Source organism: Erinaceus europaeus, chromosome 2 (assembly GCF_950295315.1).
Source record: "Erinaceus europaeus chromosome 2, mEriEur2.1, whole genome shotgun sequence".
NCBI classification, from domain to species: Eukaryota; Metazoa; Chordata; class Mammalia; order Eulipotyphla; family Erinaceidae; genus Erinaceus; species Erinaceus europaeus.
In genome coordinates, this window is record NC_080163.1 from 9,441,785 (window position 1) to 9,465,516 (window position 23,732).

General features: G+C 46.1%; 1 protein-coding gene and 1 pseudogene across 1 annotated transcript in view; both read right to left on the reverse strand.

Moving 5' to 3' along the window:
* Positions 1–775: 775 nt before the first annotated feature.
* Positions 776–10,417, reverse strand: LOC132532738 (vomeronasal type-1 receptor 4-like; annotated as a pseudogene).
* LOC132532742 (vomeronasal type-1 receptor 4-like) overlaps positions 10,418–23,732 on the reverse strand; it is a 33,726-nt gene continuing 20,411 nt past the window's right edge. Inside the window, exons 2-4 of the mRNA XM_060171222.1 lie at positions 18,127–18,197; positions 15,132–15,902; positions 10,418–10,464 (exon numbers count right to left, since the gene is read on the reverse strand). Of these exons, the coding sequence (XP_060027205.1) occupies positions 10,418–10,464; positions 15,132–15,902; positions 18,127–18,197 (889 nt within the window). The remainder of the gene's footprint in view (positions 10,465–15,131; positions 15,903–18,126; positions 18,198–23,732) is intronic.

Sequence of the window (23,732 nt, forward strand, 5' to 3'; positions counted from 1 at the left end):
CACGACAGCTTGCACAGGGGAGAAAGGGACAGGCAGAGAAATGCAAGGTAAAAGTTGAGATTGATATAAACAACAAAATGCCATAAGGTATATTGTTGCTTGAAACTGCTTTCTGAAATATATATTTAAAATGTCCTACCTTATAGTTACAGAAAGAAAAGAGTCTTATCTTCCTCCTCAGACATGAATGCTCCCACTATAGACTGAACTAGTAGCTGCAGGAAGGCCTTGTCACCAGGGTTCAGAGGACACAGCTGGGGCTGCAGCCTGCTCTGTAGTGACAATCTCTGCACAGACCCCAGGATGCCAGTAGGTCCTTCCTGCTCTTTACAGAGGGACTAACAGGAATCTCCTCTCAAACTGAAAAGGGATATTCAGTTTTTGTAAGAATTACTGAAGTTAGATTTTCATACAGTAAATATTAAATATCTGAAAATCAAGCATTTGTTTTTTTCAAGTATGTTTACATATTTGTTAAAGAATTAGAGAGGGGAAGAGAAATAGTGATCACTGTGAACATATGATGCCAGGGACCAGCTGAGGGCCTCATGATGGAGAGTCCAAGGTTGATCCCCTGTGTCACCTTGCCAGCCATTCACGTGTCATTTGTGTTTAAAATAATGGCAGCAGTTCCTGCCAGCAAGGTCTGCAGCCGTGACAAGCTGTGTAGTCTGCAGCCCCATTTCTCCTCCCAGCCCAGCTCCAGTCTCAGGAACCTCCCACCCTGGGTCTCTGGGACTGGAGCCCTGTCCCCACAGAACCTCTTAGCTGACAGTCACTCACCAGAATCCTGCTGCACCTCCTTCCTTGCAGACTCTGCCCTGAGCTGGCACAGGAGGTCCCGGCTCTCTGCCACTGCAAAGACAGGGGACTCGGTGGGAAGGGGCCATGGCTTCTGCCCGTGTGAGCAGATGCAGCCAGACCCTGAGATATGGCCTTGTGACCAGTGACCTCACCTCCCTGCTGAGCCCCAGTGAGTATGTCACCAGGAGTGGCAGTGACAGGGCAGCCTTGGGGACTTGGGATGCTGATGCAAAGAGCCCAGGTACTGGCTGTGAGGACAGTGACACACTTTGCACAATGACTCCCACAGAGACCACTGCCCAGGGGAGAGGGACTCTGTTCTCCCAGGGTCCCTGGAGCAGCAGGGGCCCCTCAGAGGAGCAGGAAGGGCTGGGCTCTGACAGGAGCTGATGGCTCCTGGGCTCCTGGCTTCTCTGCTTGTTTTTCAGTTGGAAACTTTTATAATTTATAGAACTTTGAATTGTGTGAAGTCTCTTTTTTGTAAGATTTTTTGAAAATTTATTTTATTATCTTTTATTTATTGGATAGAGACTGCCAGAAATCAAGAGAAAAGCAGATGATAGAGAAGGAGAAAGACAGACACCTGCAGCACTGCTTCACCACTCACGAAGCTTCCCCCTGCAGGTGGAAACCAGGGACTCGAACCTGGATCCTTATGCATTGTAATAATAAAGTCTCTTGTTATGAGCTGAGATTTGGAGTCTGAGAATGACACCCACATGGTCTCTCCCTGGGATACAGGTAACAGGGGTGAACAGTCACCATGGAAGATCATTAGAGATTTTGGTCCTTTGCACAGCTCAGAGGCCATGAGCCTCCAGGGGTGACAGTGGACTCTGCAGGAACATGTGGCAGAGCTGTACTGACCCTGTGAGGACAGGAAGCCTGGACAAGCAGGGCCTGAGGAGAGAGAGCTTTATTAATTTTTATTAGTTAATTAATTTTTGTATATTGTATTTTATTTATATTTACCAGAACACTGTTCAGATCTGGCATTTGGTGGTGTGGGGATTGAACCTGTACTTTAGAACCTCAGGCATGAGATTCTCTTTGCAAAGCCATTATGCTATCTACCCTCTTTAGAAGTGAGAGCAGTGTAAACAGACAAGCAGCCTCTCCAGGTGGCATCCCTGGCCTTTTCTCCTCTTTGATCAAATCCATCAAGTCAGCCAAGCAAGACAGCTCACCTGGGAAGGTGTCTGCTTAGTGTCACCCGCAGCCTGGGTTGAGTCTGACCCCTGCACACTGGGGCCAGGTCTGCTGTGTGGTCTTGCTCTCTCTGTGTGTCTCAGACTCTCCATGGAAGCTGACTCACACTGAATCCCTGGCAATGAGAACAGGTTTCTTTGTTTTTTTGTTTTTGCCTCCAGGGTTATTGCTGGGGCTCGGTGGCTGCACCATGAATCCATAGCTCCTGGAGGCTTCCCTTTTCTATTGCTTTATCCTGCTGTGGCTATCATTGTCGTTATTGGTGCTGGATAAGACAGAGAGAAATGGAAAGAGGAGGGGAGACAGAGAGGAGGAGAAGAAGACAGACACCTGCAGACCTGCTTCACCACCTGTGAAGCGACTCCCCTGCAGGTGGGGATCCGGGGGCTGGATCCGGGATCCTTATGCCGGTCCTTGCGCTTTGCGCCACCTGTGCTTAAACCACTGGGCTACTGCGCAACCCTGTAAACAAATTGTAAATGTTTCTCCTCAGTCAAGACCCCGGGAATTCACAGCAGTTCTTCGCATTTGGTGGTGGTGACGGCTGAAATTCCACAATATACTTTGTGATGGAGAAAGTGACCAGAGTTTGCACGCAGTGTAATTTTCCAAGTTTCCAACTAGGAATTCCATCAATTCAGCAGATTGCCCACTACCATGGGCTCCCAGGTCAGGAATTTGAGTCTTAGTGGGGACAGACTGTTTAAAAGGGCTCAAGGGGAAGCCAGAGTGGCTGGCCTTGCCCCAGTATTAAAAGGTCCTTCATGCATTATCTCAACAAAGAATTGAGGAGAGCGCATGATTTCCGGTACTTTAAACTTTTGTTTGGTTACATTGAGAACAATGACATGTTCAAGTAGGAGAGGGTGAGAGGGAGGAGTGGTAGAGAAAGAGAGAGAAAAACAGAGTTTGTATTCACATGAAATCTGCTCTCACTGATTCTAGGGTTGAAAACTGAAGCCCTGCCTCCACCTTTCCAAGCCACACAGTCACCACCACTACCCTGGGCAGCAGGCTCCAGCAGGCTCACCCTCTCCCCACACCACCACATTCTATCACAGCACCATGCCCAACCCTCCCACAGCCTCCGCTCACGTCCTCACACTCGGACACACACAGTCACATGCAGATTCTCACATGGTCCCTGCACACCCACATGCTTGCTGTCAGGATCCCTCCCTCATGGGGGGAGCCCAGTGTCTGCAGAGCACAGGCTGAGGGTCACTGGCACCTCCTGGCCCTTTTCTCCAACCAGCCTCACACCCCTCAAAGGGATGATGTGTGCAGTGGGCGATGTCGAGATATTTCTTTGGGACCTCGCCAAGAGCAAGGGCATGTGGGGTGGAGCTCAGCGGGCAGGGTTCAGCTGGCGTGTGGAAAGCGAGCTCGTGGCAGGGAGAGGTGGAATGGACCCAAGGCCATTGTGGGACTCAGGTGACAGGAGACTTGCCATGTGACGTATTCTGCCTCTGTCCTGGCAGCTAAAGTTAAGGGAAAACATCAACATGAGGGTCCAGCAGAGGGTGGTTATGGCAAAGCACAGGGAGGAGGAAGGTCTAAAATGAAGGCCTTGGGAGGCAGCAGTAGGGACACAGACACAGACTTTAGATGGTGGGAATGGTGTTAACATATTTGGGAGCTACTCTCTTCCCTGATCCAGCTTTCTGGTCCTTTTTCCAGCCATGACATCATCTTCCCAGACAATAACTTGGATCCAACTGCGTATCAGGCTCCAAGGGTGGGGGGAAGTACTATAGCCACAGACCCTTTGAAATATAACTAAAATAGGCCTACTAGCTACCTACAAAGTGATCTCCCCCCCCACTCTTCATCTGCACTATTCCATGAACTTTAAGTTCATGATTAGTCAACAATTTGTTTAGCTTTGTATGTAAACTCTCTTTTCAACCACCATGTTCCAAATGCTAGCATGATGCCAACCAGACTTCGCTGGTGCTCATGTGGAATGGCTCCATCTTGGAGGTAAGCCTCGACCCTCCCTCACCAGCTCTAGTGACTGCGTGAATTAGAAAAAGGCATCAGGTGATATTCTGGTATTAACATCTGTTTATTTGGAGATGGGTACAGGATTTTATGTGAGTTAAACAAAGAATATTTTTCATACATGTCAGAAATTACAGGTTTCTTAAAGGTCGGCATGCCCCCATGGTGGATGGGTTGGTATGAGAAGATGATGAGATACATAAAGGTCAAGACAATTAGTTTGATTCAGGCAAGTTAATTATCTAAAGGTATTTGAGAGCAGCATAGGGGTTAAACCAGTAGGTGAGGTAGAGAAGGAGAAAAACAAAACTTGATGTAAATCACAGATATCAAAGGCACAAGGAAATAGAATATGGGGTCTCACTTCCCGGTACCGGCAAGGGTGTATGATAGAGTGTGTTCTCCTATATGATCAAAAGAAGACCTTATAGTGGATGTGAACTTTGAATAAACATAGTGAACTTTGAGTGAACCCTCAAGCAGGCAGCCATTTGGCCTGCTAGCAGGAGGAACTAAGTGTGAGAGGCTTGTAGGCTTTCTGTGATCTTGAGAGACTAATAAGGAGATCCCTCTTGCCTCATCTCTATAAGGAGAGAGGTTAACAAGTGGGGTGTCTTTCCAGACCTCCATCCAAGGATGGGAGAGCACCCCTAAGCTCTACCAAGATTTCACATAGACCCACAAGACTTCCCTGGACAGAAAACCCCACCAATGTGTCCTGGAGCTCTGATTCCCAAGAACCCCACTCCACTTGGGAAAGAGAGAGGCAGGCTCAAAGTATGGATATACCTGTCAATGTCCATGTTCAGCGGGGAAGCAATTACAGAATCTGGACCTTCCATCTGCTTATCAGATGTCAGGCTCTGGGGGAAAAAAAAACTTGTATAGCCACAGGCCCTTAGGACTATCACGAAAACAGGCCTACTAGCTACCTACAAAACAGAGACCCCCCAACTCTTCATCTGCACTATTCCATGAACTTTAAGTTCATGATTATTCAACAGTTTGGCTTCATATGTTAACTCTCTTTTCAGCCACCAGGTACCAGATGCTAGCATGATGTCAACCAGCTTTCCCTGGACAGATAACCCCACTAATGTGTCCTGGAGCTCTGATTGCTCAGAACCAGTCCCACTAGGGAAAGAGGGAGGGAGGCTGGGAGTATGGATATACCTGTCAACACCCATGTTCAGTGGGGAAGCAATTACAGAAGCCAGAACTTCCACCTTCTGTACCTGACAATGACCTTGGTTCCATGTTCCCAGAAGGTTAAAGAATGGGAAAGCTATCAGGGGAGGGTATGGGATACAGAGACCTGGTGTTGGGAATTGTGTGGAGTTGTACCCCTCTTAGCCTATGGTTTTGTCAGTGTTTCCTTTTTTATAAACAAAATAAAAACATACATTCCTATTCTGGTGATGCAGTAAACCTGCCACCATGGATGGAAATGCTGACACAGTGCTGATGTCAGCCTTGGTGACAGAGTATGCAGTGGTCTGCGCAGGCACGTGGGGGGACTGTGGGCAGATCCAGGCTGTGCTGGTGTACAAAGAAAAGTACAGCCAGCCAGAACTGGCTCTCTTTGGCTGTTGCTGCTTCTCCTGGTCAGAAACATCTTGGGGCAGAGGTGCGCCAGGTTCCACCATGGCTACTTCTACTGGGAACTGAACACATGTGACTCTGCTAGCCGGTAACTTTTAGGCACCTCTACAACCATGAGCAACCTTTACCAGAGCTGATCATTGCTTATCTTATGGGACTAAACTTTTGATAACTACATTCATATTTACAGACCTAGTGTACTCTTAACCTTTGATGATAAGTGCTTATTTGCCTTTTACCTGTTTCACCTAGTAAACCGTGTATTGTTTAAACCAGTTCCCAGCTCCCAGCTGTGAATCCTTTTATGTGCCACAGCAGCCCCCACTACCAACCCCTTACTAAGTTAAATTACAACCTCCTAGTAATCTATGCTTTTATAAATCATGGTGTAATCAATATTAGAGAAGAAAATTGATGAAATGTCTCAAATGTGTTAATGCTTTGACCCCAGTTCTGAGTATATCTTCCTTTAAACTAAGCATAGAAAGCTTAACATATATAACCTGATTGACTCTGAACAGTGGGCTTAAATTGTTAATACATTTCTAATGACTTTTTCTTTGAAATATCAAACCACCTATATAATCTTAGACCAGAAGCAACTGGCTGTGTCACTATATTGGCTACAGCTCTATGTCAATAGCTTGAAATGACATAAATCATGGTGAGGTCTTGTATGATACAGCAAATCCTAATAATGGAATTTTCAAAGTCAACCAAATTTCTAAATAATTTGGTTATCATAATAACTGTCTATAGCCTTCTTCAACTGTAAGACAGCAGGATCCCTCCCCATTCTACAGAAAACACACATTTCTGCCAGTCCTGGAACCTCTGGGTTGTGGCTCGTTTTCCTACAGGCTTCTCTCAACTGATACCAATTGACCCAAACCTGATCAATGCAACCAGTACCACCTCGACATCTTTCACTTTAGACTGGGCTCACAGATGCCAGGCCTGTGATGTCAACCCTTCAGCTCCTGGACTCTGACACCAAGTTCAGATACTACCTGGACACCAACCTGACTTTCTTGGACAAATGACTTCACCAGTGTGTCCTGGGACATCACCTCCCTAGAGCCCGGCCCCACTAGGGAGAGAAAGAAACAGGCTAGGGGGTATAGATTGACCTGCCAATGTCCATGTCCAGTGGAGGAGCAATTACAGAAGCTACAACCTCTGTTGGTATGCTTCTAGTTGTTGGTATGCTTCTAGTTGTTGGTATGCTTCTAGTTGTTGGTGTGCTTCTAGTAGTTGGTATGCTTCTAGTTCTGCTTCTGGGATCCCTTCTGTTACATGCTTGACATTGTGGTCTATTTACATGGTCATTCTGTTACATTGGTTTGGTCTCACTCCCCCTGCCTCCAGGAGATTTTGGTTGAGTCTTGCCTTTTTGTGCTTCTTCCTTCTCCCCACCCCCTATCCTACATACTGCCTTGGTTCCTGACCCTTCCGCCTGAGGAGAGAGAGGCAAAACAGAATTGGGTTGTGATTAGATTAGATTAGTTTTTTGAATTGTTTGCTCATTAATAAAGAAATATTGCTTCTACGCTCAGTCATGTGTCCCTGGTCATCTGACACTCACTGCAAAGCTAGCCCTGGCAACCTGAACTCTGACTGAAAACCCTCCACTTTCTTCACCCCATAATGATCCTGGGTCCGTACTCCCAGAGGGATAAAGAATAGGAAAGCTTCCAGTGGAGGGGGTGGGATATGGAACCCAGGTGGTGGGAATTGTGTGGAGTTCTATCCCTCTTATCCTATGGTCTTGTCAATATTTTTTATAGATAAATTAAAGATAAAATATTTTTAAGAATGAAGGCCCTGGCTAGTTCATGGTGGCAAAGCTAAAATAAGATGAGCACTGGAACAATGTCTTCCTTGATGTGCACTGCTTTACCTACAGTTGGGCCAGGTCCAGACTGTGCCCGCTGTACTGGAGGATGGCTTAGTGATGTGGGTTCATTATCTGTGTCTCTCAGTGTCTCTATCTGTCTGTCTGTCTGCCTTCATTTATCTATCTACCCTGTCATCTATCTATCATCCGTATCTAAGAGCATAATTCCAGAGTGGAAAAGACCTAAAAAAGGAGAGAGAGGAGAGGGAGATAGAGAGGGAAGAATGAAAGAGAGACAACACCTGCAGACCTGCTTCCCGACTCTTACAGTCTCCCCCCTGCAGGAGGGGAGCCGGGGCTTGAACCCAGGTCCCACACGGGGCAGTGTGCACTCAACCAGGTTCACCCCTGTGTTCATACTTGTTTCTTGTCTCTCATCTCATCATCATTATTCTGTTTACAGTGGATTTTGTTTTTATCATGGGATCAATACTTTCAGATAGACTTTGCCAACTATTGTATGTTGATTAATCCAATGTCAAACACTGTCACGATTTTAGTGACTTAGCTCTTGAACATCCTTTTGGTTCCATGTCTGACTGACTTTCCCTGATCTGTACCAACCACCAGTCAGCAACCCAGGTCCAGATAACAGGAGAGAGTTTCAATTTGCCATATTGAAATTCACATGAAAACACACACACACACACACACACTACCTACTTTCCAGACTGACATAGGAAACAGTATTCTGTTAACACACAGACTCAGAAACGCTAAACTCTCAGGGTTAAGAAGGGGCTGTACACCCAGGGGATGCATATTTAGGCCCTGGTGCAATGGGTAAGGAGCTGTGTCAACAGGGGAGGCTTTAGTGTTGTGTGTTCTCTCTCTCTCTCTCTCTCTCTCTCTCTCTCTGTTAAAAGCACAGTTTGGGACTGATATAGGCATGTGTACTTCTCAGTTCCATGAAGAAACAAACCTAAAAAAATCATGAAGTCAACTGACACCTTTCTTGCAAAAATATGCAAATGCTTTATTGTGAAGACTGAGATTGTGTCAACCAGTATTTCCTTCAAGTGACACTGGTGTTGGGAAACAAAAAAGAAGGAGGAGAGGAGGAGGAGGAGGAGAATTAGAAGTAGAAGAATGGGTTGTACAGTTGTGCACCCAGTAGAGATCACACATGACCACACACAAGGAGCTGGGTTCAAGCCTTCGGAGAGCAAGTTCTGTGGGGGAACTTCACAAGAGATGAAGCAGGGCTGCCGGTGTCTTTCCATCTCTTTCTCCATGTCTTTCTACACCTTCTCTCTCAATTTCTATATTTCTATCAAAATGAAAAGAATAAGTTAAAAGGGTAATAATAAGCACTGGGAACATGGAGTCACTGTGCAGGCCCCATGCCCCAGCAACAACTCTGTGTGAAAATAAAGAATTAAGAAAATGTTGAGGTCCTGTGGTGGTGCACCTGGCTGAGCACACATTATAATGTGCAAAGACCCGGATTTGAGCTCCCAGTCCCCACCTGCAGTGGGGTAGCTTTGAAAGTGTTGAAGCAGGGCTGTAGTTGTGTCTCTGACTTGCTCCCTTTCTGTCTCCCCCTTCCCTCTCAATTTCTTTCTTTCTTTCTTTCTTTCTTTCTTTCTTTCTTTCTTTCTTTCTTTCTTTCTTTCTTTCTTTTTTCTTACCAGAGCACTGCTCAGCTCTGGCTCATGGTGGTGCAGGGGATTGAATCCGGGATCTGGGACTTTGGAGCCTCAGGCATGAGAGTCACTTTGCTAAACTTTATGCTATCTACCGTCTGCACCCCTCTATATTTTTGACTTATTCCATTAAATAAAGATATTAATAAAAAATAAAATGCCAATAAATTGTCATTTACATTCCAATACACTACATTTTATTTGAAATTTTTAGCATTAGATACCATCTCAGCCTTGTTGACTACATTCCGATAGAGTAACAATAATACAGGGGCATCTGAGGATGGACTCAATACTGTGCAAAAGCACAGAAAGTTCACCTTCCTCATGACAGTGGTGGGGAGTTGAGTCCCTCATGCAGACACGGCAGGGCCCATACAGCCTGGAGCTCCGGCTCATGAGGAGGAAGGGGCTGACAGTGGGGAAAGATGCAGCCAGTAGAGCAGAGAGGTTCACCATCCACCATCTGGGATTTTTTGACAGAGCAATGCAGAGGTGACAGGTGGAGGAGAGGGTGTAGCAGGTGACAAAGGTGCTGACAGCACCAGGATGCTCTGGGTGGCCCTGGTCTCAGGGGCAGCTCTGGGGGTGACATGATCTCTGTGAAGGTGCTGGACCTGCTGCTTGTGCCTTTGGAGCATGGAGACCATGGAGCCCCCGGCCCAGAGCATGAGGCCCAGAGACAGTACATCAAGGACTGAGAACAGTGCACTGTAGAGTGAAGCTACAATTCACCTTTAAATGTGGCAGAACAATATCCAAAATCCTGTTTATGTGTCATATTTTTGCTTCTCAGTGTACTAGTCATACTTGCTAAAATAACGTAGTTGACTGACAGGTGCAGTATCCAGATGAGGAGTGTGTAGCGCTCAGTGTTGTGGGCAGCCCTGTCTTTGTGCTGGGCCCACCTGGAGGTCCAGGGACTGATGGTGATCATCTGACACACACTCAGGAGGCAGGTGGTGCCCATGGAAACCCCCCTGCCCACCCTGTGGAGGTAGAAGACAAGTTTGCAGCCCAGATCACTGAGAAAGTCTGTCACCCCCAAAGCTGCCATGGACTGTGTGACTCCTTTGGAAAGAATGACCATGGAGTTGGCGATGGTCAGGTGTCTGAGAATCACGTCTGTGGGCCTCACCCCGTGTCCTGTGAGGGACAGGGAGACATAGTGGTAAATCAGGAAGTAATTCCCCAATGTCCCCACTGAGGTCTGCAAAGCAAAGAGGAGGCCCAGTGCCGTGTGCTGTGAGGCCATTCAGCTGGCTTCTGGGTGACAGCTGTCTGCCTTCCTGTCAGAGAAGCCTGCAGGGAACAGAAGGCAGGAGGCAGAGGGACAGTGTTCTCTGAAATTCAATATTCTTCAGTTAGTACAGAATATCCTTTGGACAATTTGTCATTTGCACTGAGACAGTGGAATCTCCACCTCTGCTGGCATTTCACTAGCACTGAGTCTGTATTTCTCCTTGAGGCACTGGGCTCAGGGCAATGTCATTGTATTCATGACCATGCCACAGAGGCTCCTGTCTTCTATCCAGGTGCTAACCAGCCCTGCCCCTCCCTGCTTTGGTTCCAAAATCAGACAAGATCAGAGATGTTCAGACTGGTGTCTCCACAGACACACATTCCTCTCATCTCACTGTGCAGAGGGATGAAGATTAGACATGGATGAGGAGACTCACGGGGTTCAGCAGCTGAGTGGGATGGGGATGATGGTAAAACCAGGACTCTCCCCTTTCCACACTCCTCAGCGGGGACATCTGGGACTCAGATGACTCAGTTCTGTCTAGAGGTTTCTTTCTTTGAGTGAGTCATGTTATTCACACAACACGTGTTCTAATTTTTTGCTATTGTCATTTTCTCTTCATGTGTGAGAATTCTGTCAGTAAACATCACAGTCATAGTTGAAAATCCTAGTTACCATTTCATTACAAGGACACGTTGCTGTAGACTGTGATTAGAATCCTGCCCCTGCCCACACGGACCTGCAAAACACACAGCTGACTGGCCATTCACTGTCACAGAGACCCTGGTTCACTGTCATGTCAGGGTCACATGAACAATGTCACAGGTCATGGTGCTGAACAATCCCTTCTCACTGAGTCCCATTCTATGTGATTTACAAGACATAGAACATTATGTAAACAAGTTACGTTGTTATTATGGAGACAGATGAATTCTTATCTAACCCCACAGAACTCTCTCTTCATACCCTCGTGAACTAAAGAGCAGTTGGGCAAGACTTGTGAAACCTTGTGTAGAGTGGGGTATTCCCTCAAACTCTTCCAGAAAATAGAAGAAAAGGGAATCCTCTCAAACATCTCTTATGAGGATAATATATTATTTTGGTCCCTATAACAGAAAAGGAATCCACCAAAAACAAAAGCAAAACAAAAAAAATACTAGAGATCTATATCCCTGACAAATATTGACTCTCAAAAAATGTGTTGGCTTAGGGAGTCAGGTGGTAACACAGCGGGTTAAGCAATGGTGGTGCTTAAGCGCAAGGACCTGCATAAGGATCCTGGTTCCAGCCCCCAGCTCCCCACCTGCAGGGGAGTTTCTCCACAGGCTGTGAAGCAGGTCTGCAGGTGTCTGTCTTTCTCTCCCCCTCTCTGTCTTCCCTTCCTCTCTGCATTTCTCTGTCCTATTCATGACAACAATAATAACTACAACAACAATGAAAAAAAACAAGGGCAACAAAAGGGAATAAATAAATAAAATAAATATTAAAAAAAAGTCTTGGCTAATAGAATCCAGCTGTATGTTAAGAGAATAATCCGCTGTGACCAAGGGGGATTCTTGCCTGGGAAACAGGGATGGTTCAGCACTTGCAGGTCAATCAGTGTAATCCACCACACACACACACACACACACACACACAAGACAAAATTCACATGAACTTATCAGCTGATGGAGAAAAAGCATTTGATAAAGTCCAGCACCCATTTATGATTAAAAAAAAAAACCTTAAGAATTTAGAGTGAGAAGTAAAGACATGAAGAGTTACTTGTCAAGCTGATTGGTACAAAAATATTTGCAAAGTAGAAAACAGCAGAAAGCACAACATGCCCACAACCACTGATGTCTGCAGCAGGTACAATTTTATCGCTTACCTGCTATGTCTTAGCTCAAGGGAGAATCCGGGCTAAGGAGCTGACACAGGAGGCCTCCAGGAGTCACAGAGCCTGTCTGACTGAACTGCAGTGCAAGCAGGTGTTAGAGAAAAATTTTCAATTCCCAGACACTGTCCTTCCATCAGGGCAGTGGGTCTGTTTCTCTCAGTGTCTCTACCAGTCTGTCTGTCTGCCTTCATTTATCTATCTACACTGTCATCTATCTACCATCCGTATCTAAGAGCATCATTCCAGAGTGGAAAAGACCTAGAGAAGGAGACAGAGGAGGGGGAGATAGAGAGGGAAGAGAGAGAGAGAGACAACACCTGCAGACCTGCTTCCCCACTCTTACAGCCTCCCCCCTGCAAGTGGGGAGCCGGGGCAGGAACCCAGGTCCCTGCACGTGGCAGTCTGCACTCAACCAGGCTCATCCCTGTGTTCATACTTGTATCTTCTCTCTCATCTCATCGTCATTATTCTGTTTACAGTGGATTTTGTTTTTATCATGGGATTGATACTTTCAGGTAGACTTTGCCAACTATTGTATGTTGATTAATCCAATGTCAAACACCGTCACGATTTTAGTGACTTAGCTCTTGAACATCCTTTTGGTTCCATGTCTGACTGACTTTCCCTGATCTGTACCAACCACCAGTCAGCAACCCAGGTTCAAATAACAGGAGAGAGTTTCAACTTGCCATATTGAAATTCACATGAAAACACACACACACACACACACACACACACACACACACACACACACGCTACCTACTCTCCAGACTGACATAGGAAACAGTATTCTGTTAACACACAGACTCAGAAACGCTAAACTCTCAGGGTTAAGAAGGGGCTGTACACCCAGGGGATGCATATTTAGGCCCTGGTGCAATGGGTAAGGAGCTGTGTCAACAGGGGAGGCTTTAGTGTTGTGTCCTCTCTCTCTCTCTCTCTCTCTCTCTCTGTTAAAAGCACAGTTTGGGGCTGATATAGGCATTTGTACTTCCCAGTTCCATGAAGAAACAAACCTAAAAATATTATGAAGTCAACTGACACCTTTCTTGCGAAAATCTGCAAATGCTTTCTTGTGAAGACTGAGACTGTGTCAACCAGTATTTCCTTCAAGTGACACTGGTGTTGGGAAACAAAAAAGAAGGAGGAGAGGAGAGGAGAAGAATGGGTTGTAAGTGGTGCACCCAGTAGAGATCACACAGCACCACTCACAAGGACCTGGGTTCAAGCCTTCGGAGAGCAAGTTCTGTGGGGGAACTTCACAAGAGATGAAGCAGGGCTGCAGGTGTCTTTCTGTCTCTTTCTCCATGTCTGTCTCCACCTTCTCTCTCAATTTCTATGTTTCTATCTGTTGTATGCTTTACATTGGGTTCTAGTTCTCCCCCACAAAGAGAATTAGATCAGTCCAGTTAGTTTCGCGGGCCTGCTTGGCCCCGCCCCGAAGGAACCCCGCCAGAGTTTCAGAGTGCAAGAGTTCCTGAGTTCGGGAGTTGGAGAGGGACAGAGTAAGAGAGAGTGCTTGCGCCGCCACAAAGAGACAGCAGAGTTCTGTTTGGTGATTAGTTTGGTTTAGTTTATGAATCCTTGTTCCTGAATAAAGAAATACAGCTTCCCTGCCCAGCCGTTGTCTCCGCGTCTCTGTTACCCGCCCGTGAAGCTAGGCCGGTCAGCAAGAGCCTTCCGAATTTTAACAACATCTGTTGTTTTCGACGGGTTATGTTGTTTTCGCCGGGCTGGCTTCACGGGTGGGTAACAGACGACCAGGGACTCATGGTTGAGCTGTAGGCAGTATCTCTTTATTCATTCAGGGCGCAGCACAATCTAAGACGAGCTAAGTTAAACTCAAAGTACAGTACAACTCACAATGCTGTCTTTATATATACTTGCCAAGTAGGGTGGAAACAGGATGTGACATAGAGAGGGTGGAGAGAAAAATGACTGGTGAAAATCAGTGTGTGACAAGGAGGGGGCAGATTAGGTGAGAATCCTATCACTGAACCACAAATGCCCTGGAGGGAGGGTGGAACTTGTTAACAGTGGTTATGTAAATAGAATGAAGTGGTTATGTAAATAGAATAGTGTTAAGCAGGGGGGATTTAAACCAAATGAAACAGAAGGGGTCTCATGCATACCAACAAACATCTATCAAAATGAAAAGATTAAGTTAAAAGGATAATAATCACTGGGAACACGGATTCACTGTGCAGGCCCCATGCCCCAGCAACAACTCTGTGCGCAAATAAAGAATTAAGAAAATGTTGAGGTCCTGTGGTGGTGCACCTGGCTGAGCACACATGTTACAATGTGCAAAGACCCGGTTTGAGCCCCCAGTTCTCACCTGCAGTGGGGTAGCTTTGCATGTGGTGAAGCAGGGCTGCATATATTTCTCTGACTTTCTCCCTTTATGTCTCCCCCTTCCATCTCAATTTCTTTCTTTCTGTCTTTTTTTCTTACCAGAGCACTGCTCAGCTCTGGCTCATGGTGGTACGGGGGATTGAATCTGGGATCTGGGACTTTGGAGCTTCAGGCATGAGAGTCACTTTGCATAAACATTATTCTATCTACTTTCTGCATCCCTCTATTTTTGACTATCTTAATCTACTAAATAAAGATATTAATAAAAATAAAATGCCAATAAATTGTGTTTACATCCCAATACACTATATTTTAATTGAAATTTTAAGCATTAGATACCGTCTCAGCCTTGTTGATTGTGTTCTGATAGGAGAACAATAAAGCAGGGGCATCTGAGGATGGACTCAATACTGTGCAAAAGCACAGAAAGTCCACTTTCCTCATGACAGTCGTGGGGAGTCAAGTCCCTCATGCAGACACTGCAGGGCCCACACAGCCTGGAGCTCCGGCTCATGAGGAGGAAGGGGCTGACAGTGGGGAAAGATGCAGCCAGTAGAGCAGAAAGGTTCACCATCCACCATCTGGGACTTTTTGACAGAGTAACGCAGAGGTGACAGGTAGAGGAGAGGGTGTAGCAGGTGACAAAGGTGCTGGCCAGCACCAGGATGCTCTGGGTGGCTCTGGTCTCAGGGGCAGCTCTGGGGGTGACACGAGTTCTGTGAAGGTGCTGGACCTGCTGCTTGTGCCTGTGGAGCATGGAGACCATGGAGCCACTGGCCCAGAGCATGAGGCCCAGAGACAGTACATCAAGGACGGAGAACAGTGCACTGTAGAGTGAAGCTATGATTCCACCTTTAACTGTGGCAGAACAATATCCAAAATCCTGTTTATGTGTCATATTTTTGCTTCTCAGTGTACTAGTCATACTTGCTAAAATAACGTAGTTGACTGACAGGTGCAGTATCCAGATGAGGAGTGTGTAGCACTCAGTGTTCTGGGCAGCCCTGTCTTTGTGCTGGGCCCAACTGGAGGTCCAGGGGCTGATGGTGACCATCTGACACACACTCAGGAGGCAGGTGGTGCCCATAGAAACACCCCTGCCCACCCTGTGGAGGTAGAAGACAAGTTTGCAGCCCAGGTCACTGAGGAAGTCTCTCACCCCCAAAGCTGCCATGGTCTGTGTGACTCCCCTAGAGAGAATGACCATGGAGTTGGCAATGGTCAGGTGTCTGAGAATCACGTCTGTGGGCCTCACCCCGTGTCCTGTGAGGGACAGGGAGACATAGTGGAAAAGTACGAAGTAATTCCCCAATGTCCCCACTGAGGTCTGCAAAGCAAAGAGGAGCCCCAGTGCTGCGTGCTGAGAGGCCATTCAGCTGGCTTCTGGGTGACAGCTGTCTGCCTTCCTGTTAGAGAAGCCTGCAGGGAACAGAAGGCAGGAGGCAGAGCGACAGTGTTCTCTGAAATTCAATATTCTTCAGTCAGTCCAGCCCATCCTGTGGACAAATTGTCGTTTGCACTGAGACAGTGGAATCTCCACCTCTACTGGCATTTCACTAGCACTGAGTCTGTATTTCTCCTTGAGGCACTGGGCTCAGGGCAATGTCATTGTGTTCATGACCATGCCACAGAGGCTCGTGTCTCCTATACAGGTGCTAACCAGCCCTGCCCCTTTCTGCTTGGGTTCCAAAGTCAGACAAGATCAGAGATGTTCAGACTGGTGTCTCCACAGACACACGTTCCTCTCATCTCACTGTACAGAGGGATGAAGATTAGACACGATGAGGAGACTCATGGGGTTCAGTAGCAGAGTGGGAGGGGAATGATGGTATAACCAAGACTCTCTCCTTTCCACACTCCTCAGCGGGGACATCTGGGACTCAGATGAGTCAGTTCTGTCTAGCGGTTTCTTTCTTTGAGCGGGTCATGTCATTCACACAACACGTGTTCTAATTTTTGTTATTCTCATTTTCTTTTCATGTGTGAGAATTCTGTCAGTAAACATCACAGTCATAGTTGAAAATCCTAGTTACCATTTCATTACAAAGACATGTTTCTGTAGACTGTGATTAGTGTCCTGCCCCTGCCCACACGGACTTGTATAACACACAGCTGACTGGCCAGTCACTGTCACAGAGACCCTGGTTCACTGTCATGTCAGGGTCACAAGAACAATGTCACAGGTCATGGTGCTGAACAATCCCTCCTCACTGAGTCCCATTCTATGTGATCTACAAGACACAAAACATTATGTAAACAATTTAAGTTGTTATTATTGAGACAGATGAATTCTTATCTAACCCCAGAGAACTCTCTTTTCATACCCTTGTGAACTAAAGAGCAGTTGGGCAAGACTTGTGAAACGTTGTGTAGAGTGGGGTATTTTCCTTAAACTCTTCCAGAAAATAGAAGAGGGAATACTCTCAAACATCTCTTATGAGGCTAATATATCACTTCGGTCCCTAAAACTGAAAATGATTCCTCCAAAAATAACAAACAAACAAACAAAACTAGAGACCTACATCCCTGACAAAAATTGATTCTCTAAAAAAGTCTTGGCTACTGGAATCCAACCGTATGTTAAGAGAATAATCCACTGTGACCAGCGGTGATTCTTCCCTGGGAAACAGGGATGGTGCAGCACTTGCCGGTCAATCAATGTAATCCAACATACCAAAAAAAATTCAAAATACACATGAACTTATCAGCTTATGTAGAAAAAACATTTGATAAAGTCCAGCACCCATTCATGATTTAAAAAAAAAAAACCCTTAAGAATTCAGGGAAAGCTATCAGGGGTGGGATATGGAGATTGGGTGGTGGGAATTGTGTGGAGTTGTACCCCTCCTACCCTATGGTTTTGTTAATTAATCCTTTCTTAAATAAAAAAGAAAAAAAGATTCAGAGTGAGAAGTAAAGACATGAAGAGTTACTTGTTGAGTGATTTGTACAAAAATATTAGCAAAGCAGTAAAAGCAGCAGAAAGCACAACAGGCCCCCAGCCACTGACGTCTGCAGCAGGTACAATTTTATCGCTTACCTGCGATGTCTTAGCTCAAGGGAGAATCCGGGATAAGGAGCCGACACAGGAGTCCTCCAGAAGTGACAGCGTCTGTCTGACTGAACTGCAGTGCAAGCAGGTGTTAGAGAAAAATTTCAATTCCCAGACACTGTCCTTCCATCAGGGCAGTGGGTCCCAGGGTCCCAGCCCACCCTCCTGCTCTTGGTAACTGGCCCTGGGAATTCCAGGCACCACTCCAGAAAGTGGTATTGGTGTGTTCTGTTAGGAATACTGAGCATCAATTAAAAAGTTAAGGTCCATCTGAAGAGACTCATTTCTTTGTTAGGGAAAGGAAGAGTGAGGGAGGAAAGAAGAGGAGAGAGGGACATGCAGTGTTGGGTAATAAACAGAGGATGTCATCCTCTATCTTTGTCACTGGGACTGGAGCCCTGTCCCCACAGAACCCCTTAGCTGACAGTCACTCACCGGACTCCTGCTGCACCTCCTTCCTTACAGACTCTGCCCTCAGCTGGCACAGGAGGTCCCGGCTCTCTGCCCTGCAGGGACAGGGGACTCAGTGAGAAGGGGCCACGGCCTCTGCCTGTGTGAACAGATGCAGCCAGTCCCTGAGATATGGCCTTGTGATCTGTGACCTCACCTCCCTGCTCAGCCCCAATGAGCATGTCACTAGGAGTGTCAGTGACAGGGCAGCCTTGGGGACTGGGGAAGCTGATGGGAAGAGCCCAGGTGCTGGCTGTGAGGACAGTGACACACTTTGCACAATGGCCCCCACAGAGACCACTGCCCAGGGGAGAGGGGCTCTGTCCTCCCAGGGACCCTGGAGCAGCAGGGGCTCCTCAGAGGAGCAGGAAGGGCTGGGCTCTGACCAGAGCTGATGGCTCCTGGGTTCCTGGCTTCTCTGCTTTGCTGACTTGTTTTCTGCTGAAAACTCTGGTGATTTGCTGAACTTTATATTATACCAACTTGTATAACCAAGATCTGTCTTCCCAGCTACCTTTTCTTCTAAGTCACAGCTGCAGCTAATGATACTTCTGCCTTTTTCCCCAGCCTGTGCTGAATAAGACTACCCCTGGAATTTACTTTTAATCTTGATCATTTTTTATATATAAAATGGAATATTGACAAGACTACAGGATAAGAGGGATACGGCTCCACACAACTCCCACCATCATAGCTCCGTATCCTATCCACTACCTTGATAGCTTTCCTATTCTCTATCCCTCTGGGGGTATGGACCCAGGGTCATTATGGAGTGCAGAAGGTGGAAGGTCTGCCTTCTGCAATTGATTCTCCACTGAACATGGGCATTGACAGGAGGGTCTATAATCCCAGCATGCCTTTATCTTTCTCTAGTGGGGCACAGTTCTGGGGTATCTGAGCTCAAGGACACATTGGTGGGGTTGTCTGTCCAGGGAAAACTAGTTGGCATCATGCTAGCATCTGGAACCTGGTGGCTCAAAAGAGAGTTAACATATAGAACCAAACAAGTTGTTGAGTAATCATGAACCAGAGGCTGGAATAGTGCAGAAGAAGAGTAGGGGGCCCTCCAGTATGTAGCCGGCTAGTAGGCATATTTTAGTTAGATTCCAAAGGTCCTGTGACTGATTTCAAACCCATTTTCTAAGCTCTGCCAAGGTTCTTATGAAGCATCACACCACAACTCATCTGTGTGGCCCAGAGTGTTTCCACAGACTCAGGTGCCCAGTACAGACAGTTACTTTCATTTTCCCACCAGGGTGATTGCTGGGGCTCAGAGTCCCAGAGAACTGCTGTAGCTCACAATGGAGGGATTGGGGATCCAGAACTCTGGTGGTGGGATTGCTGTGGAGTTGTACTTCTGTTGTCTTGTAATTTGGTAAATTAGTAATTATTCACTAATAAAAATAAAGTGTAAAGTTTAAAGGATGTGCAAAAAAGTAAAACAAACAAAAAAGAAAAGAGAATATCATATCCTACTCCTTGTGAAATTACAGTTACAAATTCCCATGAGCTCGGAACTGTGCTGCACAGGTCTCTCCTTTCTGTCCCTCTCAAACTAGCTCTCTCTCTCTCTCTCTGTCTCTCTCTCCCTGTCTTTCACCCTCTCTCAAATGAAATAAAAAGGAAAAACTGGCCACTGGTGATGACTGAGTCATGCAGGCTCAGTGCCCTAGTACTGCTGTGGTAAGAAGAAAGTAGCCAGAAGGATGAAGAGAGGAAGGGTAACACTGACTGAGGTCCACCTGACTGGCCCTGTCAGAAGCTAAAGATTGAAGGGGACAGAAGTAGAAGAGGGAAGTGACTAGATGACACAGCACCAAAGCTTCCCTCAGTGCAGTGAGGATGGTTGAAACCTGACTCAAAAACAGTTCAAATGGTTGGGGTTTACAGTCAGTAATACTTATACACTTTTTCCATATTTGGGAGCTACTCTCTCCCCTGATCCAGCTTTCTTGTCCTTTGTCCAGACATGATATCATCTCCCAGACAATAACTTTGGTCCACCTGCACATCAGATGTCAGGCTCAGGTAAAAACTAGTAAAGTCTTGGGCCCCTTTGAGTAAGCCTAAATTAGACCACTAGCTATTTCCAAAATGGAGACCCCAAATCTCCCTCTGCAATATTCCAGTCTTTAGGATCATGATTAGTCAATACTTTGTATGGTTTTATATGTTATTGCTTTTTTAAAATATATTTTTTCTTTCTAAATTTTTTAATATTTATTTTATTTATTTATTTATTTTCCCTTTTTCTTGCCCTTGTTTTTTATTGTTGTTGTTATTATTATTGATGTTGTCATTGTTAGATAGGACAGAGAGAAATAGAGAGTGGAGGGGAAGACAGAGTGGGAGAGAGAAAGATATACTCCTTCAGGCCTGCTTCACTGCTTGTGAAGTGCCTCACCTGCAGGTGGGGAGCTTGAGACTTGAACTAGGATCCTTATGCTGGTCCTTGCACTTTTCGCCACGTGCACTTAACCTGCTGTGCTACTGCACAACTCCCATGTTAATTCTTTTTTACAGCCACCAGGTTTCAGATGCAATTACAGAAGCCAGACCTTCCACCTTCTGCATCCCACAATGACCTTGGGTCCAAACTTGTCGGGATAGCCTGAGGGTGCTTCTTCCCGAACTAGTGCTCTCTGGGTTGGAGAGAACTCAACTGGAGCCGATCTAGGCTGCTGCATGGGAGAGGGATCAGGAGCTCGTGCCGCACTAACTTCGCAGGAGATACACTCTGGAACTCTCAGAGCCAGAAAGCAATTTCCAAGTGTCTTTAATCAGAAGAGCAGCTGTTTTTATACTCTCCAAGTAGGGTAGAAACAGGATGTGACATAGAGTGGGTGGAGCAAAAAGTGACTGGTGGAAGATCAGGGTGTGACAAGGAGAGGATCAGGGTGTGACAAGAAGAGGGGGTGAAGCAGGTAAGAATTCTACCACTAAACCACCAATGCCCTGGAGGGAGTATAATGCTTTATATAAATGTAAAAGTAATTTATGTAAATAGACCAAAGCTTTGAATGGGATCAAATCAATCCCTATATAGGCATATAGTTAAGCAGAAGCCAGGGGGTGCTGGCATACTACCCAACACAAACTCCCAGAGGGATAAAGAATAGGAAAGCTATCAGGGGAGGGGAGGAAGGGGATACAGAGTTCTGGTAGTGGGAATTGTACTCGTCTTATCAGTGTCTCTATTTCATAAATAAAAATTTTTTTTAAAAAGAAAGGAAGGATAAATGTGGGATGATCACACTCACAGGCAGTGCCTGGCTAGCGTGGAGGTGCCTCTTCCTGGGAGTGTGCTGTGAGGGCCACTGTTACTTCACATTGTCCTTGAAGTTCCTCCATACTGTACCCCAACCTGTTACAGCTGCAGAGCAGCTGCCCCTTATGCTTGAGAAACCATTCTCAATGTTTTACTGATAAGCCATAGTTCTGTAAACGAAGGTCATGACAGCCCCGAAACCCAAAATTTGCTTAACAGACAAGACTGCTGGACTGCAGTCAAGGACAGTGTCAGAGACTCCTTGACAAGCAAGTCTCAACTTCAGGTTACCCCCCAAGTCCCCCTCCTGATGTGCATAAAAACAGTCTGTCTGCCTCTCTTCGGGGCTCACATGCCACTATTGGGAGGTGCATGGAGCCCAGGCTTAAGCTTGCTTCAGTCAAGGCTCTTTGCTTTCACATGTGATTCTGGCCTCCACTCTGTGGGATGGGATCTGAAATCTGGGCGTAACAGTGCTCTCTGGGTTGGAGAGAACTTGACCAGAGCCAGCCTGGGCTGCTACTCACTCAGTGACTCCAGAGAGATGACTCAGGAACCAAACAAGTGGACACATGGCAATGCAAAATCTTTATTGACCAGAGAGCCGAGTCTTTTAAAGAACAGACCTGGAAGCGGCAAGTCAGAAAAGTAAAAGGGCAGAGAAAGGCAAAAGGGGCAGGGCATGTAGAAACTTCCTTAGCAACTGCTGCAAGGGTTTTAACTGGTAGGATTAATATTAGCCTGCATGCAGGGAGGGTCTTGAGGGTAGAAAGAAGATAGATCAAAGGAATGGAATGGGTGGGGACCTTCCATATGATCCAGTAATTCCTCTCCTGGGGTTATACCCCAAGGACTTCATAACACCCAACCAAAAAGAAGTGTGTACTCCTATGTTCATAGTAGCACAATTCACAATAGCTAAAACCTGGAAGCAACCCAGGTGCCCAGCAACAGATGAGTGGCTGAGAAAGCTGTGGTGTATTTACACAATGGAATACTATGCAGCTATCAAGAACAATGAACCCACCTTCTCTGACCCATCTTGGACAGAGCTAGAAGGAATTATGTTAAGTGAACTAAGTCAGAAAGATAAAGATGAGTGTGGGATGATCCCACTCATCCACAGAAGTTGAGTAAGAAGATCTGAAAGGGAAACTAAAAGCAGGACCTGAGCAAATTGTAAGTAGGGCACCAAAGTAAAAACCCTTTGGTGAGGGGTAGACATGCAGCTTCCTGGGCCAGTGGGGGGTGGGGGTGGGTGGTTGGATGGGTCACAGTCTTTCAGTGGTGGGAATGGTGTTTATGTACACTCCTAGTAAAGTGTAGTCATATAAATAACTAGTTAATTAATATGAGAGGGGGAAAATTAATTGTATGTCTTGAAGTTTTTAAAACACAGACTGAATCTTTTTAATATATAGGCTGTGTAATTGACATGCAGACTCTATCAAAAGCCTAGAGAAAGATCAGAGGCAACCAATAGCACAGCTGGGTACTGTACAGCCAACCCTAACAAAGGACTTTTCAAAGTTAACCCAATTACCAAATAATGTGATGATAACATTAACTATCCATTGTCTTTTTGAACCCTAAGACAGCAGTAACCTCACATCTCCACTATAGAGCCTCTACTTCACCCAGTCCTGGAACCCATGGATAGGGCCCACTTTCCCGTATGCCTCTCCCAATCCATATCAAATAGTATTGCATCTGCCTATCACAACCTAATCAACATGATTGCTACCTCAACATGCTTCAGCTCAGACTGTGTACAGAGACTTCACATGTGGAATGACAAACCTTTAGCTTCATTACTCAGGTGAGACCTTCCCTTTCATAGTATACTCTAATTCCATCTCAGGTGGTTCACTTTCTAACAAAGTCCCAAAAGCTTGATATACATCAGTTTCTGTGAGAGAGAGCATATGTTTACAGGTATCCATAAACTACTGCAAAATATATACTGAAAGCAGAAGTACACTAGAGTATGCAGTGAGTATCCCCCTAATACTTTCTCACCACTATTCCAAGCTTTGGGTCCATTATTGCTCAACAGTTTGTTTGGCTTTGTATGTTAACTCTCTTTTCAGCCACCAGGTTCCAGATGTCATCAGGATGCCGGCCAGACTGGGAGTATGGATCAACCTGTCAGTGCCCATGTTTGGCAGGGAAGCAATTATAGAAGCCAGACCTCCCACTTTCTGCATGCCACAATGACCTTAGGTCCATACTCCCAGAGGGATATAGAATCGGAAATCTTTCCGGGGAGGGGTGGAATATTGATCTGGCTGTGGTTATTGTGTGCAGTTGTACACCATTTATC